Source organism: Protopterus annectens, chromosome 4.part0 (assembly GCF_019279795.1).
Source record: "Protopterus annectens isolate FY-2018-M chromosome 4.part0, PAN1.0, whole genome shotgun sequence".
NCBI classification, from domain to species: domain Eukaryota; kingdom Metazoa; phylum Chordata; order Ceratodontiformes; family Protopteridae; genus Protopterus; species Protopterus annectens.
In genome coordinates, this window is record NC_056733.1 from 1,606,407,955 (window position 1) to 1,606,423,129 (window position 15,175).

General features: G+C 36.2%; 1 protein-coding gene across 1 annotated transcript; it reads right to left on the reverse strand.

Moving 5' to 3' along the window:
• Window positions 1-1,004: 1,004 nt before the first annotated feature.
• HBEGF (heparin binding EGF like growth factor) lies at window positions 1,005-14,320 on the reverse strand. The gene is made up of 6 exons (XM_044069377.1): window positions 14,023-14,320; window positions 13,464-13,673; window positions 11,471-11,648; window positions 10,065-10,220; window positions 7,927-8,020; window positions 1,005-4,237 (listed from the first exon to the last, which is right to left on the reverse strand). The coding sequence occupies exons 1-5, from the start codon at window positions 14,129-14,131 to the stop codon at window positions 7,948-7,950; spliced, it is 726 nt and encodes a 241-aa protein (XP_043925312.1). The 5' UTR covers window positions 14,132-14,320; the 3' UTR covers window positions 1,005-4,237; window positions 7,927-7,947.
• Between the last annotated feature and the right edge of the window lie 855 nt (window positions 14,321-15,175).

The window sequence follows — 15,175 nt, forward strand, 5'->3', positions numbered from 1 at the left end:
ATTTAACCTTCCTGAAAATGCTACATCCTCACAGCTGAATATACTTATATAAGGGATACAGGGAGTCCCCCCACACACACACACACACACACATGGAAGGTGGCTAGGATTCTCCAGCTGACACTTTTGGATTAACAAAGAACTATGTGAACTGCATTTGGCCAAATCCAACTTGGATGAATTATATTGGATCCACTGTAAACTATGTTCGGTTTTTAACCAAAGTCCATGGCAACACTATAAACAGCATCTGGAAAACTATTAAAGGAGGTTTTTTTTTTGTTAAAACCAATTATGCAATTAAAACCGATTATATGGGTCTTAAAATTAAGCAACGTCATAACTAGAATGCACCACTGATTTGAAAACAAGTTGGCTTGGCTTTGCTGTACGAATTTGAACTGTTCATTCTGACGAGATTAAAAATGATAACCCAAACTGCTGTGTGTTATTTTGTGGACTTTCCTTTTCCAGATAGTGTGTGACCATGGATTTGGTACACATACAAAGACAGAAGGGGTGTGAGGGATGCTGGCGAATTTAACCTATATAAACAAAAGAAAAAATGAATCTGTTTCTTTACTTTGTATACAATTGGAGACTTTTGAGCTTGTTGTAGTGATGTGTGATGCTACCGATTAGGAGTCAGTATTTCATAATCATTTCATGTTCTAGAAATGAATTTGTATACCTTGGGTGTCATCAACATCTGATTGCACAATCTACTGCACATGAAGCCATAAATCTGTGGAGTTACAATGAGGTTTCCAAATAACTAGAAGAAATAATATACCTCATATTTCAAAGATAATACATTTTCAGAAACTTATATGCATGTAAGTATAGGATGTTTGTATTATAAGTAGCATTGACATTAAACATAAATGATGTGCTTTGTCTAACAGCTGACCTTCTAATTCAGACTCAGTAACACTGTAGCATGCTAACAGTTACAATCATCTTCCAACTAACTTATCATAACAGAAAACAGAAAATTCAAAGTATTTGCCATTTTTAAAGGAATTTATTGTTTACAATGAATGGTTAAAAGCAATGCAAAGGCTGCTGTTCAGGTTTGCAGTAATGTAAAAATATTGCAGTAGAAGTCCTGCTCAGTATTGTGACATTTTGTTAAAGTAACTTAGATACAGCATTCTTTCCCCATTCCAGATTCTGTAATCAAGATAAATAATATTTTCATTACACAAATTTGTTGCATTCAGTGGCAGACATCTAGCCAAATAATTTATGATTAATAATTACAAAAGTATAGATTTGTATAGAGTAAAAATAAAATATATTACCAGTTCATGCCTAACAAAAAGTAGCAAGAGGAAAAAATACTGTATCTGACATGTGAAAGTTTTTAAATTAGCAATATTTAAAAAGAAACTTGAATAATGCAATCTATTACTCATTTTAAAATAAATACATATAAAATAAATAGCATAATTTAAAAAATGGCTACTTAATAAAAATATCTGACATCTTTAAATACATACTATATAAAGTATTAGGATAGCATGTAGACTATAATATAGTCTTAGTTGTTGCCTATAAACACGCACCCAATAGATGCAGTTTATTTAACTTAAATATTAGAAAATATTTAAGTCTCTTTTTTTGTTTATTGTTTTGCAATAATCTTCTTAGCAACTACCCTCAGCTTTTATATAAAAGACAGTATCAAGAATAATTGCCACCTGGCCCTAATTAAGCAATTTAAGGCACAAATTTACTTTACAAAATGTGGATATCACATGGCAAAATACAAGTAACACAGTCCTGGTACACACATCCTCCTTAACATTCGAAAATATTACTTTCCTCATCTGGTGCTTTGTGTGGTACACCAGGCTGAACAATAAGCAATATTCCCAATAACTAAATAAGGTTAAATGCCGCACTTCCCCCTACCCCCATCAATTTTTCAGTAAAATGCAGAAACTATGTTAACTGTAACATACAGTTCCAACTTTATCTGTGGTTTTATATGTACATCTGTTTGCAACTGGAGTACAGAAGACCAGTAACAGTTAGAGTCACCTTTTCTCAATAGTATGACTCATCCACAAGGCTATATTATCTAATGTACCTAGACTACCACACAGATATAACAAGGTTTTTCTTTAATGTGTTACGGTTATAAAATAGATTTTTTTATCACAATTTTAAAAAGCCGCGTGTCAAACCTCAAAATTATTTTTTAAAACAATACCTGTAAAATGTCAGTGCTAGCAAGACACTGCCTGAGTCACTTGGTAACAATTCCTATCTGTTACTAGTCTGGATGACAGCAGTTTAACATAACAGCCAACTGCTAGGCCATGAAGAGTGACATTAAAATACATCTGGAAGATTAAACTGGAGACAGCAGAGCAAAAACAAATTAGCATAAAGCATAACGGTGAGTGGTAATGTCAGTGATGGAACATATTTCTTCATTTCCAAACAAAAACCTACAATTTTAAAGCTTGGAAATAAAACTGGTGAATGTAAATGACACTGCAGCAGGTGTCCACTGGTAGTAACATAAGGAAGAGGCTCTTGCATCTGAAGCAATAACATTCTATAACTCTTGCCATTAAAAATCCACCAAAACAGTACTGCAAAGAATTTTCTTAAATCTCTACTAGCTATAAGTAAAAAAAAAAAAAAACAGAAACACGACTAACAGTATTTTTCAATTACTAAGGAAAGCAAAATATAATATTCCCCTTTGGAAAGGGAAATTATAGTGCAGATTGTAGTGCTAGCTACAAGCCAAACCTTCAAAAGATGGTCAATCCAGTCAGGGGGACTGCTATACTCACCTATCGAGCAAAGGCATTAGTGTACTAAAAATAGCACATAGCAAAGGCATTTGTGTACTACAAATAGCACATAGCAAAGGCATTTGTGTACTAAAAATAGCACATATCAGTGTAGAATGAATCTTGGAATCATATGCTCTACTACATCTGAATCTAGGAAGCAAATGTGCCCTCAACATATTATGTTTTGTCAGCCGCCTGCCAACCTTTCGAGGTTGTATATATAAAGTAAGACATGTCTATACCTCCTAAAATGTCTACTAAGAGGTCCACAATTAGTACATTTGAGAATTTTGTGAGGGCCTGATACACTTTGAAGAAAAACTTGAGTAGGTAAGTGCTCATTACAAAAATGTATTTTTGTCACATGTAGACAGTTCTCATTTCTCAAGTGGGAAAATGTTAAACTTGACTAAGGGTAGTGATTATGTAACTCACTTGAGTTATTCAAATCAAGTATGTTACCATAAATATTGACATTTATCTTGGTGAATGAGGCAGCAAGAATTTTTAAGCTGGCACATCATGATTCATATGCAGTATATAATCACAGAAGCTGGGTGCCAAATAACTGCATGCATGAAGGAAGCAAAATGATTTTAAATATTCAATTATAAATGGTGCATGCAAGTTCTAGCCTAGCTAGTATTTCATATAGCAACTAGGTACAGTCTCACTGCAGAGCTTATACTGTGCACAGTCAGTTCCAAAGTACACAGCAAAATAGGAAGGTTAACATTTTACAAGCCAGACATTTCTCAGCAATCTTAAAAGGGGCTAAAAACTGCTCAGCTTGCTATTAAAATTTTTAAGTCAGTTTTGACAGACTTAAAAGACAGAACATTGCTAAATCAATGTAGTATTTTGTATTAAAACAGATTTTTAAGGAAATATTGTTTGAAGAAGCTAACACATTAGTCACATATCCTTGGCAACCTGTCCAGTGATGCCCCTCCTTAAGCTGTATCTGACCACCCAAAAATGTTTTCACTTCTAAGCTTAAGCATTCAAATGGACCCAGTGCTTGGAAGAGTTTCATAGGACCCAGTGCTTGGAAGAGTTTCATAAGGGAGTACTAGGTGAGATGTAGTTTTGCTCTTCAAAAGGCATGCAATTTTGTTTGAAGGAAACAAGAAGCACTTTCCAGCTACTTTCCACCAGCATAGGCTATTTTGAGAAGTAACACTGAATAACTGGTGCCATCCATCACTTTAGCCAGTCTGTTGATAACATGTCATCCACAGATGCTCCCATTGTCCATTATCGTCTACATACACATACACAGCATGAAATGGCAATGCTCTAATAGACAACCATTTCACAACCTCTTATAAGGTACTTTGTCTTGCTGTTCATCTTTTGTTCTTCTCCATTCTTCAGTAAATGCGTGACTTTGATTTTCACTTGTATTTCCTTTCAAATACCTATGAAAATACAAACCAATAAATACATTAAACTGCTGCACAAACCCACACTCCAGTGTAGGGAAATAGAGGAAGAACGGTACCACCACAGTTCACTTCAATAGGCTCAAAGGCAGTGTAATATCAATGCAGAATCCAAGGTAGTAATAAAAACTCTTTATTGTGAAGAACAATAAAACCTTAGTACTTTTGTCCCAAAAATCAAGTGACTTCATCAGAGTAATGATTCAAATAAAGTTGCCATATTTAAATGCAAAAGCCTGGGAAAAATACAAGGTTACCAACTGTCAAGTCAGCTTAAAGGTGCAGTAACAAACAAATTGCATGTTCATACTTTAAAAATCATTGAAACTTAAAAGCCTTGGAATAAAATTCCACTTGCTTAACTTTAGTTGCTTGATTTTGAACACAGTTGTCTTAAATGATCTCACAAAACAATTGTGGTAGTTTTCCTGGGACATGTTCCCCACGACAAAGAAAAAAGTGGGGGGAGCTCATACCACATAGAGCAAAACACAAAAACATCACTAACTGAAAGCTTTGAGTTTAAGGAAACAACCAAGTGAAATACCTTCATTTAAACCATAGAGTCCGGTGGCATTTGTTCTAATCTGCCACTTGGATTCCTTACATTCTAACTTAATTTTCTACAGTCCCCCCATGGTCTGTATCAAGAACATTTATCACAAAAAAACTGAAACCATGGTCATTGCTGTGGTCATTGTGCATTTGAATATGCTTCTATAAACTGTTCCTTTCGTGTTCTCTACAGTTTAATATCCACCTTGACACTGCTGACACCTAATAAGGGTACATAAAACTGTGGAGAACAAAATATTTATCCATGAGGGCATCCTTAAATGAAGCCAGGGATGTTCATCATATTTTGGGGAAATACCAGGAAATCCTGCAAATTGGTGGCTTGAACATGCAGAAGTTCGGGTCTAAACCAGTAGTCACTTTCAGAAGGGGCTGGAACATGAAAACTTACCTAGAAAGGGAACTCTTACAGACTAATGGAAGCAAACACATCCACCTGATGTCCAAATGTGGTTATTCTTATTGTTCCTATATTAAGGAAGGGGGGAGGAAAGGTGCAAGGATTTGGGACAATTTTATGCCCTAAAAATGCAACTGAAAAACTGAAAAAGCAGTTTACATAGCACTTTGTTCCCAGTGTCCTCACTTCTACATTAGCAAAACTGAAAGAGCTTTAAAAGATAGAATTTACAAACATTTACGGGACATTAAAAAAAAACAAAATAGCAAGAACAGTTTGTGAAAGCATATTCAAATGCACAGTGACCATGATTGCAGTTTGTGATAGATGTTCTTGATGTAGACCATTGTGAGGGGACCATGGAAAATTAAGTTAGAATGTAAAGAGTCCAAGTGGCAGATTAGAACAAATGCCATTGGGCCCTGTGGTTTAAATGAAGGTATTTCACTTGCTTGCTTCCTTAAACTGAAAGCCTTCAGTTAGTGAAATCTTTGTGTTTTGCTCTATGTGGTATGAACCCCCAAAACTTTTTTTCTTTGTCATGGGGAATATGTTCCAGGAAAACTACAATTGTTTTGTGAGTTCATTTAAGACAAGTATGTTCAAAATCATGCAATTAACATTATGTGGGTGGAATTTTATTCCAAGCTTTTAAGTTTCAATGATTTTGAACATGTAACTTGTTTTTATTGTCATTGTGCCTTTAAGCTGACTTGAAAGTTGGTTACCTTTATATTTTCCCAGGCTTTTTGCATTTAAATATATGTCAACTTTGTTTGAATTATTGCTCTGATGAAGTCCCTCAATTTTTGGGAAGAGCTAAGGTTTTGTTGTTTTTTACAATAAACAAAGTTTTTTATTACTACCTTGGAGTCTGCATTGGTCTTACACTTCTTTTGATACTACTGAAGTGAACTGTGGTGCAGTTCTTCCTCTATTTCCCTACACTGGAGTATGAAAATAAAAACATACTTTGCTAATTAAAAATGTTATCAATTATACATACAGAACAGTTCGAGCTTCAGGTTTTAGTCACTAGTACCTTATATTCAAGCTGTTATACAGATAAAAACTAAATTTATAAAGCTGCATGTGAAACCATCTAGCACGAAAATGTATGATATTCCAAGTAAAAAACTTAGTGAATAATTATAAAATATTTCTATGTTTCGTTATCATCTGTAGCTGTAAGAAGTTACACTTATGTATTTCATCAGAGTTGTATCAATAGCCCATCTCAGACCACTGAGAATTACTCTTGCCAGAGAATTATTGTCTAAAAGTAAGTTTTGGTGAGAACTTCAATAAAAGTGGTTGTAAATGGCCAAGTATTATGCATCATCAGATTATAAATGCAGAAACTATATTATGGTTCAGAAATTAATGCACAAGATAACGGCAGAGTCTACAGTTTAAGTTCTTTCTTTATCTTCTTGTGGCTATTGTGACCATCAATGAGTACAGTATAAAGGGCCTACAATGTAAACCAGAAACATAGTACATTCTGTAAAGTAGGTTTGAATTCTAGAACTTCAGTCTGTACAGCTCACTCTAAACAAGTTAGACAGCCATGCATGTATTCTGAGGCCAAAACCATTTTTTTGTAATTATAACATCTTATACAGGAATGCCTCACATGCAGTAGCATGGTGAAAAATACTAAACCATAAACGACAATCAAGACAATACTGTGCCAACAAAAGGGGTCCAAATAATACCAACACAAACCTTCAGCTGCAGCACAGTCTGGAAAATGTTTACAAAAGACGTTGTAGTAAACAATCTAGATCTAGTGCAGCTATGACTGACACCAGATACACAGTCACATGATAAAATTGATGAATTAGTCTAACTCTCCAAAGGAAAGCATTAGCAGATGCACCCAAAGCTACATACTGGAGAAACACTTAATAAGATACTGAACAGAAAGGTCATGGTGATCCAAGACACCAAACAAAGCCAGGTACTAAAAGGGATGACAAGACATCAGATGCAACTGTCAACCACACAGCCACCCAGATGACTAGCATACATGTGCATGTGTGTGTTACAAGGACTGTCAGGGCCAGATAATTATATGGCTCCCAAATATGCAGACAAACAGACTAAACATGACTCTGTTTCTAAACTCTCCACTTCCCTGCAGGTGTGTATGCCAACAGGGAGTATCACTAGAATGGTTAGTAGATTGTTAAAGCTAAACCACTTGTTGCATTTCTTTACAGGCATGCTGCTATCCTGCTATGGTGTAATATTCTCTTTTGATCTGGCTCCTGAGTTCTTATGTCACAGTAGAGCTCCAGTGCAGCTTGACAGTAAGGTATCAGAAATCTAACATCAGTCACATCCCAGCCATGTTACAGCAAGCTAATTTCAGTACACATTTTGCCTAGTCATTCCAGTGTATGAACCAAATTATGTGCTATAGTGCACTTAATTTCATTGCATTCTGCAAGAACGAAAACAAGTCAAAAGCCAGAAAAAGACAAACATTGATAACCTATTTAAGTACACCAAAATGCTGTTGCGTGCACATGTCAAGTCAACATTCTACAGTTTACAGACAATGTTATTTTTATTACATTTTTTCATTTTTTTTTGATGGGGTTGGTGAACAGGATCTACACTACACATCAGTAAAAGCATGTGTTTACTGTAATGATTCTGTAAAGTCTAAAGTATCATTTACCTTTGTATTATGTCCTTCCTCCTAGTGTCCAACAGTTTCCCCCAACTTAACTTTTTCTTCATTTTCTACATCATACTCTCCTCGTTTGTGATATCTGCACAAATGAAATGCAGCCACGTGTTACTAAAACTGGCAGAACAATCTTTAACATGCAAAATTACAGTGAATGCAAAGCACCATAGATATTACATACATCAAAAATGTGTTACTGATCTGTTTAACACATTTGAACAAATCTGGGGGAGGTTAACCTTATTCATTCTCTGCAAAAGTACATCTAAGTTCATCTAAAAGTATACACAAGTTCATTTTCTGCATGTGTCTGCTAAAATAAAGATATCAAAGGATTTACATTTGCCAATGCATTTGAACAGAATCAGAGTAATGCTAATTTTTAACTGAAGAAAATGACTGCTACATTTGAATAAAACAGTACTTTAAACTTTTCAGATATGCTATGGCAAACAAAATGTAATGAAAGACAAAACAATATGCCATGTGACCTTAAAGAAAAACCAGTGTCAGAAACAAGCTACCAGATATAAAAGCTGAAAGTTCAGCCAAGACACACATGCTAACTTATAGCGATTACCCCACACAAATGGGCCTAGACCCGACATCATTCCTGTAGACCCTAATAGATTCTGCTAACAGGATGTCCAAAGGTCAGTGGACTCTAAGTAAAACAAAAGAGTCCTTCAATAAACGTTTAACATTTGGAATAGAGTAGCCTTTAGTAGTTCTAGCTGTGGCATATAACTCAAATCGCAGAAACACTACCAAAAGAAATAACCAGATGAGAAATCATGTGGAATTCCAAGGCATTAGCTCATATTTATTAATGTGCACATACATGTATTTTTAGAAAGCTGCAGTTGTTGCTGCTCTGAACTGTACAGTTTAACATTCAAGAAAGAATCTTCAGGAACCAATTAAGTCAGACCAGATTTAACTTATCGCTGGGGTGCTAGGGAAGCTAGTCAAGGGGGTGGAAAGAAGCAGCTTTTTGTAGGCTCACCACTCTGTGAGGGAGGAGGTTTTGACACTGATCTGACTGTAATCAACAAGTAGATGCCCACTAAAATTGGCAAAGAAGCTAACTTTGACTATGCTTGCAGTGATGCACATGACATCAGTAGATCTACCCAGTTAGGGGATACAAAAAACATCTGCTAGTGCAAAAGATGGTGTATGTAACACTACCAGCTGCTCTACTGAACAATTTCCCCTTTCTGACCCATCAATGAGGTGGTTCCAGATTCAGAGAGTAGTACGGGGGGGGGTAATAGGAACAGGCAGAGCAGCCAATGAGCAGCAGGGGGGCATGCAAAGGGGGGATTCATTAAATAAAAACTTCCAGCAGGAAGCAACTTATGACAAAACAAATATTATCAAATGTTCCTGTTCATCAGAATAACAAATGCATATGTGCATCTTATCGCGTTTCTGAAGCGTTTTGCTATTGTGATAAAATGTGTTTTTGTCATAAATGACTAAAGTTATCATCAAGAAAAAAAAGCCAGTAAAGTACTACAGAATGAGTTCTATTTTAGTCTAAAATAACAAAAACAAAACAGTTCAAACTTGTTTTTCATTTGCTCTTATCATTCGTTAACTGGGTAATATCCCCTAGGGACCCTCCAGATACAGCCAAGACCACAACGAATCTAAGAGAATGGATCAGGCATGAAGGATTCATTCAGAACTTATGTAAGCTACAAGTCCACCTTGGCACTGTAAGGTGCCAGAGAATACAACATTGTTCCTACAGCTCTGCACTTGGCTTAAAAAGGATCGGCTGATCAGCTATTGCAGCAGGGTGGGAAATCTTACACATGTTAGTGTAGTTCAAACAAGTACAACAGCTTAAAATCTGTGGTTAAACAAACTTTATAGGGGTAAACTTTGGGTTTGTAATAACTTATTCAAAGAGTAAATAAAGGTAGTTCAAGCTGAGAAGTGCACCCACCACTAACTATTAGATGTAAGTAGTTGCCACTATAGAAATGAGCAAGCTAAATGTTATAAATTGGATATGCATACTCTCCTAAGGGATATCAACATTTCTGACAATTTTTATTAGAAAGAAATTTTTAACAGCATCTTCCAAAGATTCAAATGGCACTTGGATTCCATACCTTAGCACCAGCAATGCAGCAATTAAAATCAGGCAGACAGATGAAAGCACAACAGCTGTAACGGCTAAAACTGTGGTATGATCATAACCAGGTTGTGGGTTCTCCACAGGCAGGGTAAACTGATGGCATCTTTCTCCATGGTATCCTGTCCAGCAACTGTCAAAGAAAAAAAAAATCATTTTTATAATCAAAGTATAAAATACCGATAGTCATTATGGCTAACCTCAAATAAATCCTTCATTCCATAACTGTACCAGTCCTCTTTCTGGTGAGATCTTACTTGATGTAGAATAACTTTTTAAAATAAAATGCCCACCTTGTCCCACAGTGCACTTAAAACAGACTGAGGAACTGAGGAAGGCAGCACACATTAATTACAATTCGTCAGAACAGTTAAAACTATTTTGCAGTGGTTACAAATGTGGCAAGACCCTTAGACAGTTAAATATTAGATTAGAAAAATGGAAGACAGTTATATTATATCTGACAAGATAAATGAGAAGTCAGGTGACAAATGTAAAGGTTTTACTAAACAACCTCCTCATATATAAATGTTCTTAAAGACCATGCTATTACCATTAGTGACTGGCTGCTGTATAATACACATGCATTATTTTACAGCCCCCTCTCCGACATGTACACCCAAACGCACTGCTTTCGACATGTTTATCAACAGTCTCACTCACACTCTGTACTGCCTTCCTGTCCTGTTGTGACAATATTTTGACTAATCCAATAAATAAGCAGAAAGTGTCCTGGCTGATAATTATGTTACATTAATAAAATATAGCATGCCCTTATGTCATGGCATGCAGTACTGCACAATACATTCTGTGGAGACTAGCTACTGTGTACAGAAGGATAAAAGGGCAAGCATTTAGAATAGCTCTATCCCATTAGTTCTACTATGTGCTACAGAATACAGTCTGCAAGACCTGTCATGCAGAATTAAGCCAAAAATGTTAAGATGGAAGCATCTAAATTCAGCATAACTTAGGCAACAGTTCATCAGGCCTATGCTACAAGATAACAAATGTAGTTTTCCAGTTTACAGAATACTTCAGAAAACCATTTAGTCACAGGAGTCAAAGTGTACCATACATAGCTATCTCTAATTTAAGCAATTTTACATCATGCAGTTAATAAGCCGAAAGACACAACAACATCATGCAGTTAATGACTACAGATACTGTGGCAAAACATTGCAAGGGATAAGATGATGTTTTTTTAAGATTATAGTAAAACTAATGGCCAGCCAGATTGAGCTGTGAAATGGATAATGAGTTGATATCTATCAGGAAATAAGAGCAAAGACCTGTACAAACTCTTCTGGAAACATTAGCTGGATGTGATATTAAGTGTACCAGAGTTACAAAGATAAAAATGATTTGACAATAATTACTTACTTGCAAGCTGGAGCTTTCAATTCTCTAATGTATCTGCACTCTCCATGAATACAGAAATCCTTGTATTTTTTTAGACATGGATTTCTTTTCTTTCCTGCTCCTTTTTTCTTCCCTTTTCTTGTTCGTTTTTCTTCTTTATTCAGAGTAACTAAGCCTTGGGGCTTAGAAGAAAACGCAACTGAAAAATAAATACATTTTGATGCAGTTGATTTTCATCCAGAACTCCTACATCCAGTCAATCAATAAATATTAAAAAAATAATAGTGCAACAACTACAGTACTGTTTGTTTACAATACTGGCAAACCTGACAAAGCAAATGAGGAAAGACTGAAAATTCCCCACTTTTAATAATAAACCTTCAACTGTACACTACTACCTAGCCCCTGCGTGCAAGTAAATGGGTGCTCTCATGCACCTACATGCAAGTAAATGGGTGATCTCACTCTTATGTGCCAAGTGGAACTGTAACGTCAATAGAGGATTTGCAGACTCGCTCAGTTACTCAGTGACTGCATGTGAAAAATTAACCTCATTGCCTTAATAAAAGTACAAATCTTCAAGGCATGCATGAGTAAAATGAAGATTCTGCAAGGATTAAAAACAAAACAAAAAAAAATGGATAAGCGAATCAGACATATGAGAGAAAATGCAGAAAGATGAAGGTCCCACTCTTAAAATGAAAGTAGCAAACTTAACACAGAAAAGTAATAACTTAATTACTGACATTTTGGTGGGAGAGTGTGTAAACAAAGCCTAAGGATATTTTTTGTCTACCAATATTTTAAAATATCAATTAAATGTAATTTTGTTGGGGCCTTGCCCTCTCTATTCACCCTTCCCCTTTTACAAAATAAGTCCTAAGACACATAATTCATCAAACTGTATAAACAGGAAATTGATATTAACACCCTTGAAGGCAAACTAAGTAAGTACAAATATCTTTAGAATGTCACTTTTTTCTGACTCAGTGCCCTTGTCTACTTTTTGAATTCTTAAGATGTTTTACATGAAACATCATTGGACTAGCACTCAGAAATGCGTGCATGGCATTTCTAAAAGTGAAAAACTGAGCGTACAACTTCTTTGCATCTCGGTTAATCACTGCAAAACTGCAATAGTGGAAAATCTACTAATGCTGTGAAATATAGCAACAATACAAAGTAAAATAAATTTGGAAGAAAGAACAACCTCTCAAAATATATATTATAAAACATGAAATGCCCCCACCCAAAAACATAGTACTGTCTACAATGTGCTTATCAATAGAGTGGGTAATGATGGACTTGAAAGGAACTTGTTCCCCATTTTGCTTGCAGTTTCCTTTCAGTAGAAAGGAAATAACTGAGTAGATACTTGTTTCATTCCAGATGTTCTGTTTGCACACAATGACTGTGAGACAGAAACTATGAAACTTGTGATAAAGAAATTTGAGACCCGGTACAAACCAGAAATAGAACTAAAGCATGGGTATAACTTGTACAATGTTGCAAGTTGAATATAATATTTTGTTTAAAACAAAAACACGATGCACTTAAATAAGGTCAGAAGCTTTGTCAAGGTCCCCCTACATCTTAAAGAGTTTAACAGGAAACTTTATGTTAACCTCTACCGTCCAGGCCGGGAAGTTAGCTGTCAAAGGTAAGATTCATATACCCCGAAATGAAAAGGAGGAAAGTGCTTCACATCACGATCCCTCAGCATCCTTTTAAACGCTTTGAAAGCCACGAAGAACGTGGGACGGCGTCAATTATACCGTTAATCAAAACGGAACTAAACACAAGTTTAGTGGGTTTCCGTATGGTCTTCTCCCACCACCTAATTGAGATCGGTTAAGATGCCTTCAAATTGCTTACATTAGTAACATTTCATTCCCAACATTGCAATGACATATTTCGCCTTCCTATATCCCCCTTTCCCCAAGAATCATCCAGCGTCCAAAATCTTAGGGGAAAAATGTAATAAGTGAAAAGGAATGTGGATCCATCCGTTTACCTCGAGGTAATTCTTCTTCGTCATAATCTCCGGACAAATGGTAATCTTCGTCAGTAGCACCGTCTATATCATACTCCTCATCATCTTCCTCTTCTTGATAATAAGGTTCGGGGACTGCGGGGGGCAGAGTGATAGATGGGCCGGAGTCATGCCGCAGTTTAATAGCGACTTCATTCTCAATGGCCGCTCCTTCAGCAGGAATGGACAAAGCTATTTAAAAAAAAGGAACAAGTACAGTCAAACATTGGAAACTTTCAGAAACTTAACAAATGTACTGACAAAGTGTTGATTTTTTTCGGATCTAGTTTATAAAACATATGACATTTTCACAATAAACATGCATATATTAATTAACTAAATAAAGTGTTCGTGTGTCACAGATCTCCGACAGCTAAAGTACAGACGTGAATTATAAATAGACTAGTCGTGCGCAGGCATGCGGTGATAGTCTATTTATAGCAGTATCAAACTAGTAAAGTCATACCAGCAAGGTGTAAATGTCAAAGAAAAGTGAGTTAAATCACGCAGTTTTCATCTTTTATCACACATGGTACCATACCTCCAAAAAATAAAGCAGCAGCAACAAACAACATTTGACAAGAAGTCCATGTCATGGTGTAGCTCCTCATTACGCAGTTAGACATTGCAAAAACGTGGTAAAATCCCATGTAAGTGAGTTTTTTTTTCCCCTTGGCTCCTGAGATTTGAGTTGCAGTCCCGTTTGAGGTGGGCCAGTACTTCTTAAGAATCAACTTTTCTTTTACCAAGAGTCCAACCACCACAGCTTGACAGGTGCTACTGCCGGTTTACCTTCCTCTTAACTATCCCTTGCCTGTCTTCCAGAACCAGAATGAGCGCGAGCCTGTGGCACCCTTTTATAATCTTCACGCCCACGCGCTGCTCTGGCATATTCACCAATAGGAACAGCCGCAATGTATTGAATTCTTAAGATGTTCATACATTTTCTACACAATGGTGAGTTGTGAAATTACTGTTATTAGTCAATGAATTTTAAAGTGGCAAAGGCAAGACAATCTTGAACCAGATGGTCTGCGTGAGGCAACTTACGTATTTCAAAGGGAGGGGGTGCAAAATCGACTCGGTGTTTAGCCGACCCACCTCCCTTTTCAAAGGGGAGGTTGACCGAGGCTTTACAATCAACACAGTTAAGGTGTGTTTGTGTTTGAGTAGTTTCTGTTTACTTTGTGACCACATTTTATGGCCACTACACCTCGTACTCCCGCAGTTGTTGAAGGCGTTGCCATTACAGATTTTAACCTGCAAGTACAAAGATACTTTGAAGTGACGGCACAATAAAATGTAAAACAAAAAGTGTCTAAAAGGTCTTGGTAACCAGGAATAGACTAAATCGCTTTACTGAAAATAGTGCATTTACTATTTGGGGAGTCTGCTGTATTTATTAGTCGTAGGTTAACAACAGAATATCAGCAACGAGAAAACACCCCATGGAAAGCTTTCTGATATGCAGGCTCCCTTTTACTGTTTATTCTGCAGATTTGTATGTATATAGGTATGAATATGTACATATGTAAATACAGCAAGGACAGTTAGGGTTGCTACCTTTTCAAATGCCCAAAGTGGGACATTTTTTTGTAGAAACGTGCGATTTTGCAGAACAGGCATACCCACGGCCAGTGCAAAAGACAGAACTTCACAGTTTTGCCCAAATAAAAGCTTATTCCTCAGCATTT

What these genes read in the sequence shown, in the direction of transcription:
- HBEGF (XM_044069377.1), bottom strand. Translation starts at nt 14,131, where the DNA reads ATGGGATTTTACCACGTTTTTGCAATGTCTAACTGCGTAATGAGGAGC. An exon ending in CGAAGAAGAATTACCTCGAG is followed by an intron (nt 11,649 to 13,463) that starts GTAAACGGATGG and finishes TTTATTTTTCAG; the next exon opens with TTGCGTTTTCTTCTAAGCCC. An exon ending in GCTGCATTGCTGGTGCTAAG is followed by an intron (nt 8,021 to 10,064) that starts GTATGGAATCCA and finishes TCATTTGTGCAG; the next exon opens with ATATCACAAACGAGGAGAGT.